Raw genomic sequence first — 19,342 nt, forward strand, 5'->3', positions numbered from 1 at the left:
TCTGAATCCTTCAGGACCAATTGTGAGTTCAGAGTTCTGGCAGTTTTGAGCCCCCTAGTCCTGCTTGAGAAGATATGCACTTGATCAGATTGTGCCTTTGATATTCTTGATAAGATTGTGCTATTTGATTGAGATTGTACTGTTCATTCCCAACAACCCTGGCGGCGATCGTCCAACGCCGGATGGATAATTCTTCTCACGTGGATTCCAACAATCCATGCCACACGAGACTTGGACTTCTTGCTAAGAAAAAGAAATATAGCATTCCAGTAGGCCATAAGGAAATATTCAAGCCTAGGACGGCCCCAATTTCGTCTGCCACCACCAACCAAACCAAACTCCTCACGAGCGTCGCCGGCGAGGCGAAGCAGCCGTAGAAAAACCCAAGATCAGCGAGTTGCGTCCATCTCTCGCCGTCTCCCTCAGCTGCTCAGCTTGATATGATAGCTCAAGGGCGATACGTTTAGTATGGTCGCCGGCAGCAAGGAGCTCGCGGCGGCGATGGCCCCGGTGACCCGGCCGCGCTGGTCAGTGCTGCCGGCTCCGCCTCGTCGCCTCCGGTGGCCGCCCCCGCCGCCCGCCGGAATCGCCGCCGTCTGCTTCGGCTACCGACGTACTGTAACTCACCTCTCGCCTCCTCTACAACTCTACTAGTACTTCACTGTTATACGTGGTGATGGAGAGTGCGTACGAGTGGTTAGGAACAGCTTAATATTTTTCAGTTTTCCAGCTAATCTTTGTTTAGAATTTTCTTTTCCATTTGTCTTCTATAATTACTTTTCCCCGTTCTGGAATAATTGGCAGTAACAGTAATAAAACTTAAAACTCTATAAAGTTATAAAAAATACTTTCCATTTTTCCATCTTGCTTGTCTCTTTTTAAAAAATACTTAAAATTATGTCATAATTATTAAAATATCTGATGTCGAAAAATATTACAATACGGTTTTCATTCATCACAATATAATTATTTAAAAGTAATTTGTGGTTAAAGTGAGATGATCGTAAGTATTATTGCGACTATTATTAACAACCGGCGGTACTATAAATCAAATTAGGACAATGTTATTCATCACAGTAACAATTGCACCCCATTCTCTACCATTTGTGTAGTTTTCCCAAATCGAAGTTCAATTATGCAAACATGCATTTGCTCTGCTTATATTTATAAGCCAAAATTTAAATAGAACTTAGTTTTGAGTTTGATTTTTTTTCTAATTGTACTTTACTTTACATCATTTACTAAGTACATGTACTTTTTAATAAACAATTCGGAGAAGTATACGAGTGAGCGCAACAATGCTTCCATAATTCTAGGGGATGCTTTGCTTCAACCATTTGGTCGAAGCCCAAAAGTGAGTAATGAAAGCTTCATTTCTCTACTTCCCACGTGTCATCCTGACGTGCACTGCTGGCAGCTGACGTGGCACTCCCGTAATTATATATATTTTCCCCTGGAAGCTTCCTGCCCTGCCCCTCCTTTTCCCACGAATCCCGATTCCGATCCGATTCCGCGGCGCACTGTCATTCCCATTCCCATTCCCTCCCCCCGAAACGAAAACGAAGCAAAAACGTCTCAACCTCTCCGCCTCCGCAGATCGCCTCCGCGCCGCGCCGCCGCCGACAATGGTCGCCGTCGACCCGCCGCCGCGGGAGGCCGCGGCCGCCCCGCCCGCCATGAAGCGGAGCGCGAGCTTCGACCGCGTCCCGGAGGAGGCGCGCCGCATCCTGCACCGCCTCGCCGGGGAGCTCTGGGGCGGCGACGTCGACCCCGCCGCGCTCGCCGTGTCCCAGCTCAAGGGCGCCATGACCAACGAGGTGTTCCGGATCACCTGGCCCGGCGGCGGCGGCGGCGAGGGCGAGGGCGAGGGCGACCACCGCAAGGTGCTCGTCCGCATCTACGGCCAGGGCGTCGAGGTCTTCTTCGACCGCGCCGACGAGGTCCGCACCTTCGAGTGCATGTCCCGCCACGGCCAGGGCCCCCGCCTCCTCGGCCGCTTCCCCAACGGCCGCATCGAGGAGTTCATCAACGCGAGGGTACGCACTCTCTCTCTCTCTCTCTCCCCCATCACTCCTCTGCTCCCAATGGCAATGGCTCATTCTCCTCGTGTTCTGCTCAGACGCTCTCCCCGGCGGATCTGCGCGACGCGGAGATATCCTCGCTGATCGCCAAGAAGCTTCGTGAATTCCACGATCTCGACATGCCTGGACCCAAGAACGTGTCACTGTGGCAGAGGCTGAGGTACGCATCCCCTTCACTATTTCTTTATCTCCATTAATGGCGAGAACCACGAGCAATCCCCCCTTCCAGAGGCTAATTTCACTGTGCTTCATGAATCAGGAGGTGGCTTGAGGAAGCTCGTGGCAGGTGCTCGCCCGAGGAGGCTAGGCAGTTCAGTTTGGAGAAGCTAGGTGATGAGATCGCAATGCTGGACATTGCATTGTCAGGGGTTGATCAGAGAGTAGGATTTTGCCACAATGATCTGCAATATGGCAACATTATGATATATGAAGAAACCAGACAAGTGACCTTAATTGTAAGCGACTCAGTATCTCCTTTTACAAATGCTCCGAAATCAGGCGAACAGCTCTGATGCTTGATTTAAACATAAATTTGCATCTGGGTTGCATAATTGAACTAGTATGAAGCATATGATGTTGGTAATTCTTGGAATGGGAGCAATTGCTTAGGTCATATTCTGTTAATATTTTGCTGTAAATAACTGCTGTCTTGGGATCTCTTTTATCCTTCAGGACTACGAGTATGCGAGTTTTAATCCTGTGGCATTTGACATTGCTAATCACTTCTGTGAGATGTCTGCTGATTATCATTCAGCCACACCTCATGTGCTGGACTTCACAAAATACCCTGGTCAGTACTGATGATAGCCATATCCGTTAAGTTCTACCTGCGCGCATGGCTGTGTGCATTTCACTGAGAAAAAAATCGGCTTGTTTGACACCTCTGCATATTTCAGGCATTGACGAACAACGCAGATTTGTTCAAACGTACCTCAGCTCTTCAGGTAAGCAGGATGCACCTTGGCACCGTTGGCCCGATGAAAGAAAAGGGAAAATAATGCACTTTGGGACTGAATGAATACTGATGCTGCATTTTCTGTAATGTGCCATGAGTGATTTTAATCTTGATTGTTCCTTCTGTTTATCAGGTGAGAACCCATCAGATGCGGAAGTTGAACATTTACTTGGCCTGATTGCAAAATACAGTCTTGCAAGCCATATCTTCTGGGGTCTTTGGGGAATAATCTCAGTAAGCTCTCTTAACACAGCGGCCACGCCAATGGCAAATGTGTATAGATAATCTATTTAGTGATCTTACAAAGCTGGTTGGTATCTGTTTCTTGTCTCCAGGGGCATGTGAACAAGAACATCGACTTCGAGTACCAGGAGTATGCAAGGCAGCGGTTCGATCAGTACTGGAAGACAAAAGATCAAACGCTGGGATCCAAATCCAACTAGTTGATCACACAGACACACAGAGCATTCTTCTTTCATGTCTTGTGATCCTTTTCTTTTATATAGCTTTGTCTAGTCTTGTGAATTCTCAATTGTGTGTGTCTGTAGCAGCAGCAGCGTAGCTGCCAATTTTTTACTGAAAATCTTTCGGCTCCTTGCAAACATGTCCTTCGTTTCCGTATCATGCGATTGGAGTAGGGCAGTAGGCTGGGTGATTTTTCTCGGAGGAGATTTTCTCCGGTGCCATGTGTGCAGCGGCGGCGGCAGCGCGCCTTTGCAGAGTCTCCGCGCACTGCAACTGCTGCTGCCGTCGTCAGGCTCGCCGGCCACTCCCACTCTCATCGCCGATAGCACGGAGCTTCTGAATCTTTCTATGGATCTGAATTGAAACGAACAAAATACAAGGTGCCGAAACGAAATCGCTGGTCATAGATTCTGCAGAATTGATGTCTTTATCTGTAAGAAAGATTCAGTTGAATGGCAACAAGGGCACCAGTGGTCTAGTGGTAGAATAGTACCCTGCCACGGTACAGACCCGGGTTCGATTCCCGGCTGGTGCATTTCTCTTTTTTATTGTGCCGTTTTCTCCTTCTCTCTCTCTCTCTGCCAACATTTTTTTTTTCTCCCTCCCTCTCTCTCCCTTCTAAACAGAGTGATAAGAACATCATTCCGTGATTAAAAAGGCCTTTGCATTGAAGAAGAAAATACAGAGATGCCACAGTATCTAGCAATAGCTCATGTTTTGATGCGTTGGATCTTCATCCAACGGTATAAACCAGTGTATTACAGTACAAAGGTAGTTGACAGTAAAATGGGTTTCCCTCTCTCTCTCTCCCTTCTAAACAAAGTGATATGAACACCATTCCCTGAATATAAAGACAAAGTGAAATGAACATCATTCCCTGCCGTTACTGCAGATGACCTGCATCCCTAACCGGCGGAGTAACGGCCCAACTATTCATTCTTCAAAGCCCACACAGAAAACTTCGCCTCCATCCATGGACTTAGCTCCTTACTCTATATGGGCCGAATTATCTCTCCTCATCTCCTCCCCACCCTAGGCCAATACATCCGCGCGCCGCCGACTCCTCCTCTTGCCCCCCCCCCCCCATCTCGCCGCGCCGCCGCCGCCTCTGCCCGTCAGACACACCTCCCCCCTCCTCGAGGACAAGGGACTCTCCTCTCTCGCCGGCGGCGGCCGTCGGCGACGACGTACTAGTACTCCACCCCCACTCAGCTGTACTGACGCGGCTTGTGTGGATCCGAGCTTGGATTGGTCGATTCCTTCTGTTCTCGTGAGTCGGTCTTTGCCCTCGCGGTTCGTTTTGCTCTGCCTTTTTTTTAGGTTACTATCTGTATATTATGTGAACAATGGCGCACCGAAGTTCACTCAGATTCTTGACTGTTTTTTGTTGTTTGCTGTTGCTGCTGCCGCTGTTGAAGGTAACCATGGCCAGTGCCAAGCCCGCCGCTGAACAGAAGGCTATGGAAGGGGGCGAGCAGGAGGCTCTGGATGAAATGGAGAAGAAGGTGCACAAGTACTCGCGGGGGAAGGCTGCTTACCTTGGGGTGAGACTGCTGCTAAACTACTTCTTCTTCAAAAATCTGCGTCCCTGTTTGATTCACATGTGTATGTGTGGTTTATGTTGGGTTTATCAGACTCTTCGCGACAAGAAATTGAAAGGGCAGCTCGCCGCAAGAGAGAAGCTCTATGGACACTCCGCCAAAGCCGCCGTTCAGACCGAGAAGGTGCGGTTGTTGATTCTTGTAATGAATGTTTCTGGGAGCATATGCAACACAATGGGAGAATTGAGAATCTGTCGTTTGTTGATCTTTGTTTTTGCTTCCAATTTTGCAGTGGCTCTTGCCTACCGAGGGCGGCTATTTAGAGCCTGATGATGATGGTCTGGAGAAGACGTACAGATATCAGCAAACTTCGCTCCGGGAGGACGTGGATCTTTTGAGTTCAAGAAAGCCATTTGATATGATCTTACCTTGTAAGTGTCTAAATCTGTTTTTTTGTTCTTTGAAGCTGTGATATCATAGGCGGCTTGTTAAATCAAGCCCTAATTTTTTTCCCCTGCTACATTAGATCTTGATAAATGAAAACCCCTATCTCAAGAAACCATCATCTTGCTTAATTTATCCATTACTAATTTTGGTTTAAAAAAAAACTAAAAAGAAGTGTAGAAGGAACACCATTAGTGTTTTCAATTGAATTATTTTATTTCCAATACACTTATTTTGTAGCCACTATAAAACTTTCCCTGTTCCTCTTCTGTAAATTCCCCCTTCTTCACTTCTTCTAATTGTGGCAGGGGTACACTGCTCTATTTATCTGGATGAATGCTGATTTTTTTTTGTTTAAATATATATAACCATAGCATTTATTTATCTTCATTTCTGTATCATCATGTAACAATGTATCTTTTTTGGAATAATTGCTAGATAGCACTTTTCATCTACTTGCTGCTATTAACTTTTCGGATGACAACCAACAAGTTATGAGGGATTGACTAGCTCTTCTCTTTTGATGCAGTACTTGGCCCTTATACTCTAGGATACACGGGAAATGGCCGGTATATGGTAGTAGGTGGACGAAAAGGTCATGTCGCTATGATGGATATGTTGAATTTGGAACTCGTCAAGGAGTTTCAGGTCATTTTTCAGAACTCAAGACTTTTCCCAGCATGCATTTTTTTTTCCTTATATGTGTCATATTTTTTACGTCTTCCTACTGGCATTTCTATCCATGCGTTTATGGCACTTTCTGTTGTAGTAGAGGTTTCTGGTTATGAAAGAACAGAACCATCTTTATCCTGGTCAAATTCCTACCATGTCCCCTATTCTTTCAAGTTCTTTTCCCTGGCTATAGTAATCAACATGACTGTTTTTAATTTGCACAGGTGAGGGAAACTGTGCGCGATGTGGCATTCTTACATAATGAGCAACTCTATGCTGTCGCCCAGAAAAAGTAATTTCCTTAATATACTCAATCTTTGCAATATTTTTCCAATGCTCATAACATAGGTCAACATGTTCCATATTCTGGTCTTGAGTCTTGACAAAGATGTAGACAAACTGAGAGGTCAATGAAGCAAAAAGTGCAAGAATCAACCTAGGCTGACTATATAAACAAACTGAGAGGTCAATGAAGCAAAAAATGCAAGAATCAACCTAGTCTGACTATATAAACAAACTGAGAGGTCAATGAAGCAAACAGTGCAAGAATCAAACTAGGCTGATTGCTCAGAGGCTCAGAGCTTTAAAGTTTAAACACACATAAGTACTTCTAGCACATTATGGTTTGGTTTGTGGATCAATTAGGCTATAGAATAATGCAACATGATTTCCTGTATGATTCGTTATAAAAATTTGCTGGAGTGGTATAATTCTATGCTACTTCCGTGAACAAGAAGCCTAATTTCTGGCAGTTTTTTGAACTGCTAGTACATAGATTGAGGATGAGCAAATTGAGCAATGTGCGGTAGGCTGGGGTAGAATTGCCTTCTGAGTTCTGATTGCCCTACTGGAGTATAAGTCATTGATCTGTCCCTGGAAATGATGATCATTCCTGTACATGGCAGGGAACCTTTGTTTTTTTTTTTTGGCCAGCCCAGAGGTGGAGCCACACCAAAATTTGGTTTTTAAAATATTTTCTATATTTTACTCTTTTTTTTTCACTAGCGTGTAATACATAGCTTATCTCCACAGTTTTCCATGTCTATTTTTGATGAAATTTGTGGGCATAACTCCAAATATTGTCAAACATTTTATGTTACCTTTCCATGTAATTTTTAGACTTCCTCATGTGATATTCTTTTAACAGGTACCCCTACATATATAATCGACATGGCACAGAAATTCACTGCTTAAAGGTAATTATGATGTAAACACATTGGCTTTCTGAATGAATGTGCCTAGCTATTGATGATTTTGAGAAATTGTTAGTTTTGTTGTTGTTTCACATGTTTTCAGTTAACATGCAGGAAAGTTAAAACTTTATAGCTATTTAATTTTTACTTTATGTATGTCTATGCTTTGATGTGGTATACTGGTATCTCTCAAAGTTCAGTAAAGATTTGAATGTATATCTTATCTTGTTTAGGATTCTGAATGTTTTGTGTCCACAGGAACATGGTAAATCGTTGAAGCTCCAATTTCTGGAAAAGCACTTTCTCTTGTCATCAATAAACAGCTTTGGGCAGCTCCATTACCAAGATATAAGCACTGGTGAGATGGTTGCAAATTACAGGACAGGTCTGGGACGTACTGATGTTATGCGGGTAAATCCTTACAATGCTGTTATTGGCCTTGGGCATGCTGGTGGCAAAGTTACCATGTGGAAGCCAACCAGTGTGAAACCCCTTGTCACAATGCTGTGCCATAGTGGCCCTGTGACAGCCATTGCATTTGACAGGGGTGGTCATCTTATGGCAACAGCAGGTGTTGACAGGAAGGTCAAGATTTGGGATCTCAGGAAGTATGAGGTTATAAATTCTTACGCTACACGTGCACAATCCCTAGATTTCAGCCAGAAAGGTTTGTTGGCCTGCAGCAATGGATCTCAAGTAGAGATATTCAGGGATACCGGGGGACAGGATTATAAAATTTATATGAAACATAGAATGGTAAAGGGATACCAGATTGGGAAGGTTTTGTTCCGTCCTTACGAGGATGTTCTGGGGATTGGTCACTCCATGGGCCTTTCTGCCATTCTTGTTCCTGGATCTGGTGAGCCAAACTTCGATACCTTTGTTGACAACCCCGTTGAGACTTCCAAGCAGAGAAGGGAGAAGGAGGTGCAATCCCTGCTTAACAAGCTCCAGCCAGAGACGATAATGCTTAATCCGAACATGATAGCTACCGTAAGACCTTCAAGGAAGAAAGAGAAGAAGACCAAGAAGGAGATTGAGGAGGAGATGGAAGACGCCGTAGAGGCTGCCAAGAGCATCGAGTTCAAGAAGAAGACCAAGGGTAGGAGCAAAGCCAGCAAGCGGGCCAAGAAGAGGGAGGAAGAAGTTTTGAAAGCCAAAAGGCCGTTCCTGGAGCAACACAAGGAAAACAATGGGAGGCCTGACAAGAAACAGCGGGTCAGCGAGGAGATTGAGCTGCCAAAGGCCTTGCAGCGGTTCGCAAAGAGTAGGCAGTGACAATGGAGCACAGAATTTTCTTTTTCTTTTTGTTTGCTGCAACCTCATATTTATCACTAGTGTGCATTGTATCGTGTAGCTGGCAAATGTCATATCTGCTTCCTTGTGAACCATAGGCTTTTGCACATGAGGCAATGGTGCACAGAAGTAAGCACCCAAATTTTGTTCTGAATCTTTTGTGATATGTTGGCCAAATGTGCATGTGACCCCAACGGTGTAGCCGTCGGCTGTTGGTGCCTTGTTAATGTCAGTGCTGAAGTATAGAGTAGCACTACATTTACAGCAGTATTACGTGCTGAGATTCAGTTCCTCTGGTGACCACTCTGGGGAATGCTATTGCTTAATCATCATTCTGGAGCACGGTTGCATAAATGCATAGCTACTCGTTCAGTTGTATTTGCACCTTGCGTTTTGTACAAGGGAGCATGTTGGCTGATGGTGTTTCTCTGTTTATCACTACAGCAATAGGCATCACTACCTGATGGTTACCGAAACCTTTAGATATTTGAAAGCAACACAACAAATCTGTATCCTGCAATAAGGAGCAAATGCAAGTTATCAAACTATATAAAATTACCAGTCAGTTTTACTTCATCAAGGGCACCAGTGGTCTAGTGGTAGAATAGTACCCTGCCACGGTACAGACCCGGGTTCGATTCCCGGCTGGTGCATTTTTTCAGTATTTTTTGCCTTTCATATGCTGTTGTTAAATAAATTTTACCTTTCCCGATTGTTTGCCTTTCATATGCTGTTGTTAAATAAATTTTACCTTTCCCTACACTGATGTTAAATTGATGAGGTTTTGTTTTTGCGAGAAAAAAAATACATGAGCTTACACTTTTCATATACTGTCGTTATATAATTTTTACATTTCCCTACACTGATGTTAAATTGATGAGATTTGTTTTTGCGAGGAAAAAAAAATACATGAGCTTACACGAACGTTTCTCCGGGTTTACTCAGTATGAAGCAAAATGGCAAATGCACCAGTGGATTGTGAGCTTGAGAAAGAAGAGAATCCTTCACGGCCATGGGCGATTAGCCGATTACAGTGTTTACACATGGAGCGCTACAACTACAAGTTATCCTTGCAGAAACCGATCCTCTCTCGCCCTCAAAAACCGGCGAGGTGGTCCGGCACGGCGACGACGGTGCCGGCCTCCACCTCGGCGTCCGTGAGCGTCAGCGCCCTCTGCAGCTTCCTGCTGCTGAACACCTCCACCTCCGCCGCGTACGTCGCCACCACCGGCCGGTGGTCCGACATCGTCAGCTCCGCCCTCCCGTAGCTCATCAGCTTCACCCCCTTCCCGAACGACAGTATCCTATCACACCTGATCGATCATACACATCATCCAAAATTCATAAACAAACAAACAAACAGAAAATCGCACTCTCATCTCAGCATTACACACGCAAAATGTGCGAATTTGAGCAAAAGAAAATTGTAAAATGCTGCTATGTTTTTTTATAATTTTGATCAAACTTAAAAAAAGGGAGAATAGCTACTTTAGCCCTTAAAGTTTCTCTGTAGAATCAGTTTAGTCCCTAACCTTTTAAATGGTCCAAAGAAATCCTTAAACTTTATCATAAGGCCTAGAATACTCCTTGGGTTCACCAAAATCATCATATGGATATGCCATGTCATCATTCATGCAAAATCTATGACGAATTGTCCAATTTATCCTTACGTATATAATAGAAAAATAAATATAATGGTGAATTAGACATAGCCATAGGAAAAAAATACTCTATTTTTTCACCCTTTTGAGGTATATTTTTGCTCTTACATATACCATGTATTTTTTTTAACTTTTTCCTTTTGTTTTTTATTTTCCTATGCGTAAGGGTAAATTGAACAAATCATATAGATTTTTCATAGGAAGGTGACATGGCATTTCCATGTGGCGATTTTGGTGGGACCAAGGACTCAGTCCACATGACGAATTTAAAAGACTTATTTGGACAATATAAAATATTAAGGACTAAAATGACCCAGAAGCGAAACTTTAACGACCATATTAGCTATTCTCCCTTAAAAAAAATTAACTTAAGAAAATGTTAAAACGACTTATAATATGAAATAGAGTGACGTGCATTTTGCAGTGAGCAGCTGCACGAACGTACCACGCCGGCGTTCTCCTGCCGCCGCGCTGGTCGTCGCCGATGTACTTGGCCGAGTTGAGCTCGTACTTGTACGTCGGCGCGAACTCCAGCACCCCTTCCGTCCACCCGTCGAACGCCCGACCCTTCCTTAGCTCTCGCTTCAGCTGATTTATTATTCAGACATAATAATCAGAGAGATTCAGATCAAACAGCAAGATTCAGATGTGCCACACAGAAACTTTAGGGCCCGATCGATTGACTATGAGCTAATTATAAGCTAAAACGGTTTATTAGCGACGAAAACAAATTTTATAAATAAAACTTTTATACACATAGAATTAGTCACTTAAAACCCAATGCTAGAAGAAACTATTTAAAATATTTTATAATCAACTTTAAAATTAAGTTTTAGAATTGAACTTTTTGTTGTAACAGACGATTCTATATAGGGCAAACGATGAGGCTCTCATGCTAATTAATCTTGTTCTTCAGATGTGTACCTGATCTTTCTCTGCCAGCTGAGTCCAATCCATCGTCGAAATCAGCTCGTGTGCTCTCTCGTACGCGACGTCGATGCGATAATTCAGATCACCCAACCAAAAAATCCTCCTGCAGAAAATCACAATTGACATTCAAATTCAGATCAGATATGATTTGGATGCATTTTGAATCTTTTTTTAAAAAAAATGCGGATTAGTAGCTTCTTACTCATGGTCATAGATGTTTCTCGGCATGCCGACGCCGGCGAAGTGCGTCCGGCGGTGGATCTCCTGCACGTCGGCGTTCCGCTTGTGGAGGTCGGCGGGCTTCTCGCCGGCGGCGAGGTGGGTGCACACGAAGCAGAACATGGTCTGGTACATCGACATGCTCACCGACACGGCGCCCTTGTTGCCGATGTAGCCCATGGCGCCGACGCCGACGGTGGACACCCCCACGTTGTGGACGCACCTCCTCAGCCCGCGCCTCACCCACACCGTCAGGAAGACGCCCACCATCTGCTTGCTCACGATCCTCACGTACGGCGAACGCCTCTTGCGCGCCGCGGCGAGGTCCATGTCGAGGTCGGCGATCATGGCGAGGTCGTCGTTCGACTGGTCGGCGGCGGCGGCGGCGCGAGACGGCCTGAATGAGTTGTAGGTTCGGAAGGATCTTGACGATGGCATGGTGGTGCTCGCCGTCGCCGTGGCGTGCTTGGCGAGCAGGTCCAGCGGCTGCTCCGGCCATGCCAGGCCGACCCTGTCCGACCTGCTCAGTGTCTTGAGAAGCGTCCGCTGCTGATGCTCGTCGCCGGAGTCGTCCATGGCGGCGGCGGCGTCGGCGGCGGCAGTGAAATGGTTCAGCCTGGTCAGCCTCCTCGGGGTGGCGGCGACGTTCTGCTGCTCGGACTCCGCCGGCGAGCTGAAGAGCGAGTCTTCATCGGTGTTGGTGTCCGTGTCCGTATCGGTGCCAGGGAAGAGCTCGTCGTCATCGGTGGCGGCGGCGGCGGCCGTCGCGTCCCCGCGCGACGGCGAGGGAGGGTGGCTGTAGCACTTGTACCGGGGCCGACTACTCGCCGGCGGCCGCGCCCGCTGCAGCGCGCTGCGGATGAGCTCCTCCCACGCCTGCGCCGGCCGGGCGTCCTCCGCGCCGAATACGTTGCCGGCGTTCAGCGGCACCACTTCTTGGAACCCGAGCACGTAGACGTCGGCGGGCTCGCCGGCGCCGGCGCCGAGCCAGTCGGCGATGTCGAGGTCGCCGGGGGGGACCTTGCCGGCGGCGTTCCAGGTGCCGACGCAGAGCTTGAGCTCCTTGGTGTTGATGTACTGCGCCCGCAGCGTCTCCGAGTTTCGCCGCCGCAGCCTGTACGGCGCGCCGCCCTCCACATTCTCATCTGGGCATTTTTACAAATGGTTAGGGTGTGATGAGCAACTCTGTACAACTTTTTTTTCTCCTTTTTTTTTTGAGACCTCCTTTGAAATTGAGGGATTTTTGAAGGATTAATTTTTTTTTAATCATGGAATAAAACATTCGGGTCTTTACTCAATGAGCTACAACCAATTATTATAAGGTTCACACAAAAATAAACTCGCACAGTGAATATGTAGCCAAAGTAACAAAACCAAAAACAGATACAAACTAATAAAAACCAAACAAGATAAAGACCACACAACATTTTGAAGGATTTATATTCTATTCTGTAAAATCCATGCGTTTCAAAAGAGCCTTGAGCTTGAAAAAAACGCCAATTCTGCAATGGAAGTTTTTCTTTAAAAAAAAGAGCAATGGTGGAATGTAACATTTTCTCAAAAATAATTTTTTAATTCAGTTTCCTAATGTTATTTTTTGGAGTACAAAATGTTGATTTGTTTGGATTCCACATTTTCATTGGCCAGACAACACAGAGTTTGTACTAGTAGCTTCTTTTCCCTTCTAGAAATTGAACCTTTTTTTTACTGCCAAGAAGATTTTGGGACAAAACCCAACTTTGGTACTGTCAGTTGAATGGATCCCAAAATCCAAAAAGAAAAGGTGCCACTTTGAGCAATTGTAGGTAAGCCATTGTTGTGATTGGAGACAAGATTTGATGGAAGCTTGGTGCAAAGCACTAAACAACAGCACTATCACTCTGAAGACTCTGAACAGTCCAAAGCTGCACTTTTCTCCTCCCCATCTTTTAGGATAAGAGCAACACGCAAACATGGGAATGTCATCAAACCGTCACATAGACATAAGACTCACCGGCGAGATCGCCGTCGGCTCGCCGCCGCTCCTCGCCGCCGTCGCAGCCGCAGTTCTCTGCTTGAAACCGAACCAATCAGAAGGAGGAAAAAATGTGACTCCTGACTGGTAACTAAATTCTCCTCAAGAACACTTAAATTCAGATGGATAATTTGATCTGAGAAGAGGTTTTTTGTTTTTCAGAAACAGTATGTACCTTGCTCATCAACGTCGCTCCCGTCGTCGTCGTCTTCCTCGTCGGCGTTGAACTCCGAATCCTTGCTCTTGAGGTTGAGCCATTTCTTCAGCACAACCTTGGGCCAAGAAGCCTACAAAAACACACAACCAATTCACCAAATTAGCCAAAATTATCCCTGTTAATTAAGCTGCCAGATGAATCACCAAGAACAACCTGTTCTGAACTGAACCAAGCATTCACCTACCTCTCCTGGCTTCCGCTGATTCTTCTGCACCACCATCTTACTCCTCGTGCCTCAAACACACCAAAAATTCAGACAAAACGGACTAGAAATCCAAATCTACACTGCTTCTGTTTCTCTCTGAATCTTCTCTCCTTCCCTCTCCAATTCTGAATCACTGAATCTTGATCAGTCTCTGCTCCTGTTCTTTCTCGCACCTTTCTTGGATGCGATCTTCAATGGCCTGAGCTAGCTAGGTGCCTGAAAATGGAGGGGCCTCTTGCACGAGCACCCGTGAGTTGAGCAGTGATATGTTTGTTAGATAGATAGGCAGGACAAGAGAACGGAGCACATGGTGGTTTTTAAGCTCTGAAACAAACGCATTGCCATCTGATGGCGCCAAGCAAACCACAAGAATAGAATAGAATAATAGAATATAATATTATCAATGGGAAAAATGTGGGCATCCGACAAAGCAGGTTGCCTCCCGGCTGCCTCATTTCGGCCTGTTCGCTTGATGCCATAAATTTTAGTAAAGTTGCTAAAAAGTTGTTACATTTATTTTTCTATCAAATTTTGGTAACTATATAAAAAATCCTACCAAAATTTTGGCGGCAACTATATCAAAATTTTAGCATTAGTAAGGTTTTTTTTGGCATCAAAGTAAACAGGCCCTTCATCCGAGAAAATTATCGAACTGACCACTTTGTTTTCACGCGCACGTTACAGTAAACGATGTATTATTTTTTAAAAAATTCTATCAAAAGTAACTTTAAAAATTGTAGTAATTTATTTTTCAAATTATTTTTGCTGATAGTTAATTAGTTATGTGCTAATAAATCGCTCTATTTTTTTAAAATTTTCCAGCCAGCTATGCCTAACCCAAGCCACGCGTGTGCATTACTTCTTTTGAGTTTTGACCATACCAGTATTTGATGCAATTTTCACCGCGCAATTACCACTGAATCACTGATGCCTACCTAATCATTTCCATAATACTACAGCTGATGTTTCTGGATATGAATTAGTAATTGCTTCAAAGAACTTGTCTTTTTCTTTTTTGATTCCGCGTGTTCTGCGCTGTTTGGTCGGCAGTGTTGACATTTGTTGGTCTGTGGAACTGATTATCCTGAATTGCTTTATGATAACATATCGATTCGTAGAATTATATTAGTTGGAGCTAAATCCAAAGAACTCTGACATCAACAGTAGAAATGGTATTTTGCTATTCAGTGTGGCTCTGACATTTCGAACGGTTTGTTATAAAGTTTGGCATCACAATCAGTTGGTTGCAAGTCCATTAGTTAGCTCCAATAATGAAATGAGTAACAACAATTTTGTCACAAATCGTGGTTAATTAATCATTCTATGATCTGTCAGTGTGATTTTGAGCTCGCCGTATTACGTGCAGAATCCACTGTTAATGGCTCGATCAGTTAGGTGACAACACTGATGGGGATTAATAATGACAAAGAGATGACATATTTTAGAACATCGTATTGACACCTATTGTCCTGGGGAATTTTTGTTTAATCTTATGTTTGCTATGCGTGTTTGACTTGCTCAGCTGGACACTGGAGACAAGCTAGAACTCCAGCCATGTTCTTCGTACCAGTTGAGTTGATTGCTGCCAACCTCAATCTATGATCTATCATCATCTATGCCTCATCATGGACAGAATCAATCAGGTCACTAATTGTGTCTTTTTGTTATGTTTAAGGTCTAAATGAACTCCTAAGTATATATTAGTTTGTTATTTGTGTTTTTGTTGCGGTTGCTAACTGCAGCATCTCATGATGCATAGTTCATACTACTAGTAACTCTCTAATGTTTCTTCAGAGAAAATGTTGCGAATACGTCTTCAGATCAGAAACTTTTAGAAGTTTAACTGTCTAAAAGAATTATTGCAACGTTCTTTATGCTGAAATTAACCTATAACTTACTTGTAAAAACAGCTTTTGGTATCATATTCTCTTAATTATAATATCCCTGAGACCATGAGTGAAACATGCATGTAATGTAGTTGGATGGATCCCTTTTTGAAATATTTACAGGCAGCAGAATCTCCAAGAAATGATGGGAGGGTAGATATCACTATCATTCTGCATGATTTTAACACGAGCTTAATCTGTAGTAATTACCTTTTTTTTCCCTCCGATCCTCTCTCTACTTTCTATCTCCACGTCACTTTCTTCTTAATTGCGTTCACGAAAAAAACTTTCTTCAGTTCTTAATTATTTTTGTCTCGCTCAAAGTACTCAATAATTACACTCAACTAGTGATTCTCATCTTGGCTTACATGCATGGTCAAAATTGCCACTGTTTGAGAAAAGCAAGTAATCAAACGCTAAACAATTATTGTCCCAAAATATATAAATCTAGTATTAAACGAGTCATATTATCATACTATAAATCTAGACATGATCTGTTCAGATTTATAATAGTACTAAAATATGTCTTATTCAGTACTAAGAATTATTCAGATTCATAGTACTACGTGTGCCACATTCGGTACCAATTATAAGTTTTTATATTTTGTGATGTACATGATATTCCATTTTTATACTCAGTGCAGTAGCTGCTTCTAGCTCAGTGCCACCTGGCAGCCTACTCCCTTTGTCTAAAAAAAGGCAAACCTTAGATTTCCGTGTCCAACGTTTGATTATTCGTCTTATATAAAATTTTTTTTATAATTAGTATTTTCATTGTTATTAGATGATAAAATATGATTAATACTTTATGCGTGACTTGTCTTTTTAATTTTTTTATATTTTTTTAAATAAGACGAACGGTCAAACGTTGGACATGGAAATTCATGGTTTGTCTTTTTTTAGACGGAGGGAGTAGATGTCACTGCCACGCAACAGTTGACTCGGCGACGCACATCCGCGCGCTGGACAAGAGCACTGATCCCTGGGAGACACGTCACCTGACGGCTCGTTTCTCAAATGCGTAGTAGGCAATGCAAGCAACCCAATCTACATCCTCTGTAGCATTGGAGCCCATATGTCAGGACCCTCACTTCAGGCAACCACGTTGCTACCGTTAGAACACGACACTGGACGAGCCAAAATGTAACGGCTCGTCAATTCAATCGCTTTTGCGTAAACACGGTGCAAAGTTCAGCGCACGTGCATGATTGTTTTTGTTTTTGAGGGTAAATAGCTAGGCATGTGATTCTATATATAGTGATTAAATAATTAAGGATCTGATTCACATGCTAATTTCGAATTTTCAAAATTCGATCGGTTTCTAAGAATGGTACTCCCTCCGTTCCATAATATAAGAGATTTTGAGTTTTTACTTGCACTGTTTGACCACTCGTTTTATTCAAAAAAAATTTAGAATTATTATTTATTTTTTTTGACTTACTTTATTATCCAAAGTACTTTAAGCACAACTTTTTGTTTTTTTATATTTGCACAAATTTTTTTTGAATAAGACGAGTGGTTAAACAGAGCAAGCAAAAACTCAAAATCCCTTATATTATGGGACGAAGGGAGTAGTATTATTGGATATTCCTTTTCTGTTTCCTTTTATTAGTCATGAAAAAGAGTTAGTAATAAAAAGTGAGGACAAAAATTCTTTTAAAACCAAATTGTAACCTTTTAAATGAGTTTCGGCCTTTGAGCTGAAGTATAGAGCCAAACACCTCTAAGATCAAGATTGTAGTCACATATAAATATACTTTTTTCACTCAAACCCTAAACCATATCCTGAGTAGTAGAAACACATTTTTCTGGACGTGACGACTACTATATGAAATATGAGCAAAATTTATACAGAAAAATATATCTTTGCAGGAATTCTCACGTACATTCTATGTACTCGAAACAGTGTCTCCAGAACTATCCATAGTTTTGGAGACACATAACTCTCGTATTCGATCTATATATAAATAAAACCGTGTCTTCAAAACCATCGTCACATTGCACACCGTCACCTTCCTACGTGAGAGTTTCATACGTACATGTAACGAAATGTTGGTTAATTTCCCTATTGCCCTTTTTGTGAACATGCAATATTCCATGAATTCTCCTTACACATTGTTCACACCCACCTGTGGCTCGATCGTGTGGTCTCTCTCCCCTTGGTCATTTTCTTATATTTTTTGTCTTTATGTTTTTGGTTTTTTTCAGAAACACGTAATGCTACAACTACAGTAGCAGTGAAGCAAAACCTTATAGGCTAATTCCAAGGAGTCTCCATCACGCATCAGGTTCGTCAGGCTTGGAGTCGTTTTGCATTGCAGCACAATTTCTCTGATAGTTACGGCCTCAATGTGACAATATAATAAACAGGACGAAAAAGACAGTGGGGATTGTTGATTCCAAATTCTTGCAAGATTAGATCAGCTCAAATGGCAGATTATTAATTCGTGCATCACAAAACTAATTAATTAGACTGGAGCCATACACGTGTACTTCAACCATATTCTACTAATCATATTTGTTCCTACTATTAGACCGTGTCAGCATGGTTTAGATAAACAAAGGGTCGGTGAAGTTTACTAGTGACAAAATAGTCATCAACACCCTGACATTTAGTTAAAATATTGTCGTTAGAACAACTCAACAACATATGGATATTGCAGGCAATGCCAGTTCACATGATCTATCTCTCGGTCTCTCCGATATTTGAAACATGAATATTTGTTTTCTCGAACGCACAAAAAAAATTGCACGTCAATATATTAGCAGGAAAGGAGTTTTTGTTATACAAAGCAATCAGCCAGACTGGCTTATGCCTAAAAGGGGGGGGGGGACTTGAAGCTAGGAACTACTACGACGGTTAAAAACGCAACTCCAAACAGCGGGAGGGGGCAGAGCCACGCTACACTACCAAGAAATCCCAAAAAAGCAACGCCGACTAAAGACCACAGCTGGCCTTCCGAACGGATGGACTCCAGAACCACTGCGACCGAAGCGAGCGCAGAGTCGAAAACCCTGGAGTTTCGTTCCTTTCTATATATATATATAAAATCTTCAAGATGTTGCTAACTACTCCCTCCTTTCTCAAAACTTTGGTCACTACATAATGTTCATATTTAAATTTTAAGCACTTGTCTTTTTCTTTAAAACTATAAATACTCTGGTGTTCATAAAACGTCTCAGAGGTTGTTCAAATTAATATCATTTTAAACCATATCATTTTTTAAAGTTGTCGAAAATTACCTCCATTTAGGTTTTTTTACTAAACTCTAGTAAATAGTAAATACATAAAAAATCCTGCCAAAACTTAGCAATATTGCTAAATTACTAAAATTTGGTAAGATTTATTTTAGCTACAATCTAAACATACCCTTGCATCCTAAACTTAAGCACTAACTTTTCGTTCATTACAGTCTAACCAATAAAAAAACATCAAAATTAATTAAAACGATGCCGACAACTATTTGGAACGGAGTTCGTAGCAGCTAGCTAGAACGTTCGCGCGAGTGCGATTTACCGATCGATCGATGCCCAAAACACACGTTGCTTTCCATGTATCGATC

General features: G+C 43.0%; 3 protein-coding genes and 2 non-coding genes across 6 annotated transcripts; 4 read left to right on the plus strand and 1 right to left on the minus strand.

Annotated features, from left to right (window-relative positions):
- Nucleotides 1–50: 50 nt before the first annotated feature.
- LOC127778511 (probable choline kinase 1) lies at nucleotides 51–3,887 on the plus strand. Its single transcript, XM_052305135.1, has 8 exons — nucleotides 51–613; nucleotides 1,597–2,036; nucleotides 2,120–2,241; nucleotides 2,341–2,536; nucleotides 2,754–2,871; nucleotides 2,978–3,025; nucleotides 3,170–3,270; nucleotides 3,372–3,887. Exons 1-8 carry the CDS (start codon nucleotides 469–471, stop codon nucleotides 3,477–3,479), a joined length of 1,278 nt encoding a protein of 425 aa, XP_052161095.1. The 5' UTR covers nucleotides 51–468; the 3' UTR covers nucleotides 3,480–3,887.
- Nucleotides 3,888–3,965: 78 nt separating this feature from the next.
- Nucleotides 3,966–4,036, plus strand: TRNAG-GCC (transfer RNA glycine (anticodon GCC)). The gene has a single exon. It is a non-coding gene; the product is annotated as a tRNA-Gly (tRNA).
- A 530-nt stretch (nucleotides 4,037–4,566) lies between these two features.
- Nucleotides 4,567–9,026, plus strand: LOC127760510 (probable U3 small nucleolar RNA-associated protein 7). 2 transcript variants are annotated; one of them, XM_052284785.1, is made up of 8 exons: nucleotides 4,567–4,794; nucleotides 4,920–5,045; nucleotides 5,136–5,225; nucleotides 5,335–5,473; nucleotides 6,016–6,134; nucleotides 6,383–6,450; nucleotides 7,306–7,354; nucleotides 7,610–9,026. In XM_052284785.1, exons 2-8 carry the CDS (start codon nucleotides 4,926–4,928, stop codon nucleotides 8,627–8,629), a joined length of 1,605 nt encoding a protein of 534 aa, XP_052140745.1. In that variant the 5' UTR covers nucleotides 4,567–4,794; nucleotides 4,920–4,925; the 3' UTR covers nucleotides 8,630–9,026. The 2 variants fall into 2 exon arrangements, with proteins under 2 accessions (XP_052140745.1, XP_052140744.1); XM_052284784.1 differs by having other exon boundaries at nucleotides 4,567–4,771; nucleotides 7,610–9,024.
- Nucleotides 9,027–9,229: 203 nt separating this feature from the next.
- TRNAG-GCC (transfer RNA glycine (anticodon GCC)) lies at nucleotides 9,230–9,300 on the plus strand. The gene has a single exon. It is a non-coding gene; the product is annotated as a tRNA-Gly (tRNA).
- Nucleotides 9,301–9,432: 132 nt separating this feature from the next.
- Nucleotides 9,433–14,219, minus strand: LOC127765728 (type IV inositol polyphosphate 5-phosphatase 3-like). The gene is made up of 7 exons (XM_052290709.1): nucleotides 13,873–14,219; nucleotides 13,647–13,758; nucleotides 13,451–13,507; nucleotides 11,441–12,602; nucleotides 11,233–11,341; nucleotides 10,754–10,896; nucleotides 9,433–9,960 (listed from the first exon to the last, which is right to left on the minus strand). The coding sequence occupies exons 1-7, from the start codon at nucleotides 13,906–13,908 to the stop codon at nucleotides 9,744–9,746; spliced, it is 1,836 nt and encodes a 611-aa protein (XP_052146669.1). The 5' UTR covers nucleotides 13,909–14,219; the 3' UTR covers nucleotides 9,433–9,743.
- Nucleotides 14,220–19,342: the final 5,123 nt, after the last annotated feature.

This window comes from Oryza glaberrima, chromosome 1 (assembly GCF_000147395.1).
Source record: "Oryza glaberrima chromosome 1, OglaRS2, whole genome shotgun sequence".
In the NCBI taxonomy this organism is placed as follows: Eukaryota; Viridiplantae; Streptophyta; class Magnoliopsida; order Poales; family Poaceae; genus Oryza; species Oryza glaberrima.

Excerpts from the sequence above, each read along its gene's own strand:
- LOC127778511 (XM_052305135.1), top strand. The coding sequence starts at position 469 with ATGGTCGCCGGCAGCAAGGAGCTCGCGGCGGCGATGGCCCCGGTGACC. Across the intron at positions 2,242-2,340 it reads TCACTGTGGCAGAGGCTGAG|GAGGTGGCTTGAGGAAGCTC; the intron begins GTACGCATCCCC and ends TTCATGAATCAG. Across the intron at positions 2,537-2,753 it reads CCAGACAAGTGACCTTAATT|GACTACGAGTATGCGAGTTT; the intron begins GTAAGCGACTCA and ends TTTATCCTTCAG.
- LOC127760510 (XM_052284785.1), top strand. The coding sequence starts at position 4,926 with ATGGCCAGTGCCAAGCCCGCCGCTGAACAGAAGGCTATGGAAGGGGGC. Across the intron at positions 5,226-5,334 it reads CCGCCGTTCAGACCGAGAAG|TGGCTCTTGCCTACCGAGGG; the intron begins GTGCGGTTGTTG and ends CCAATTTTGCAG. Across the intron at positions 6,451-7,305 it reads TATGCTGTCGCCCAGAAAAA|GTACCCCTACATATATAATC; the intron begins GTAATTTCCTTA and ends TTCTTTTAACAG.
- LOC127765728 (XM_052290709.1), bottom strand. The coding sequence starts at position 13,908 with ATGGTGGTGCAGAAGAATCAGCGGAAGCCAGGAGAG. Across the intron at positions 13,759-13,872 it reads ATCAGCGGAAGCCAGGAGAG|GCTTCTTGGCCCAAGGTTGT; the intron begins GTAGGTGAATGC and ends GTGTTTTTGTAG. Across the intron at positions 13,508-13,646 it reads GAGCGACGTTGATGAGCAAG|AGAACTGCGGCTGCGACGGC; the intron begins GTACATACTGTT and ends GGTTTCAAGCAG.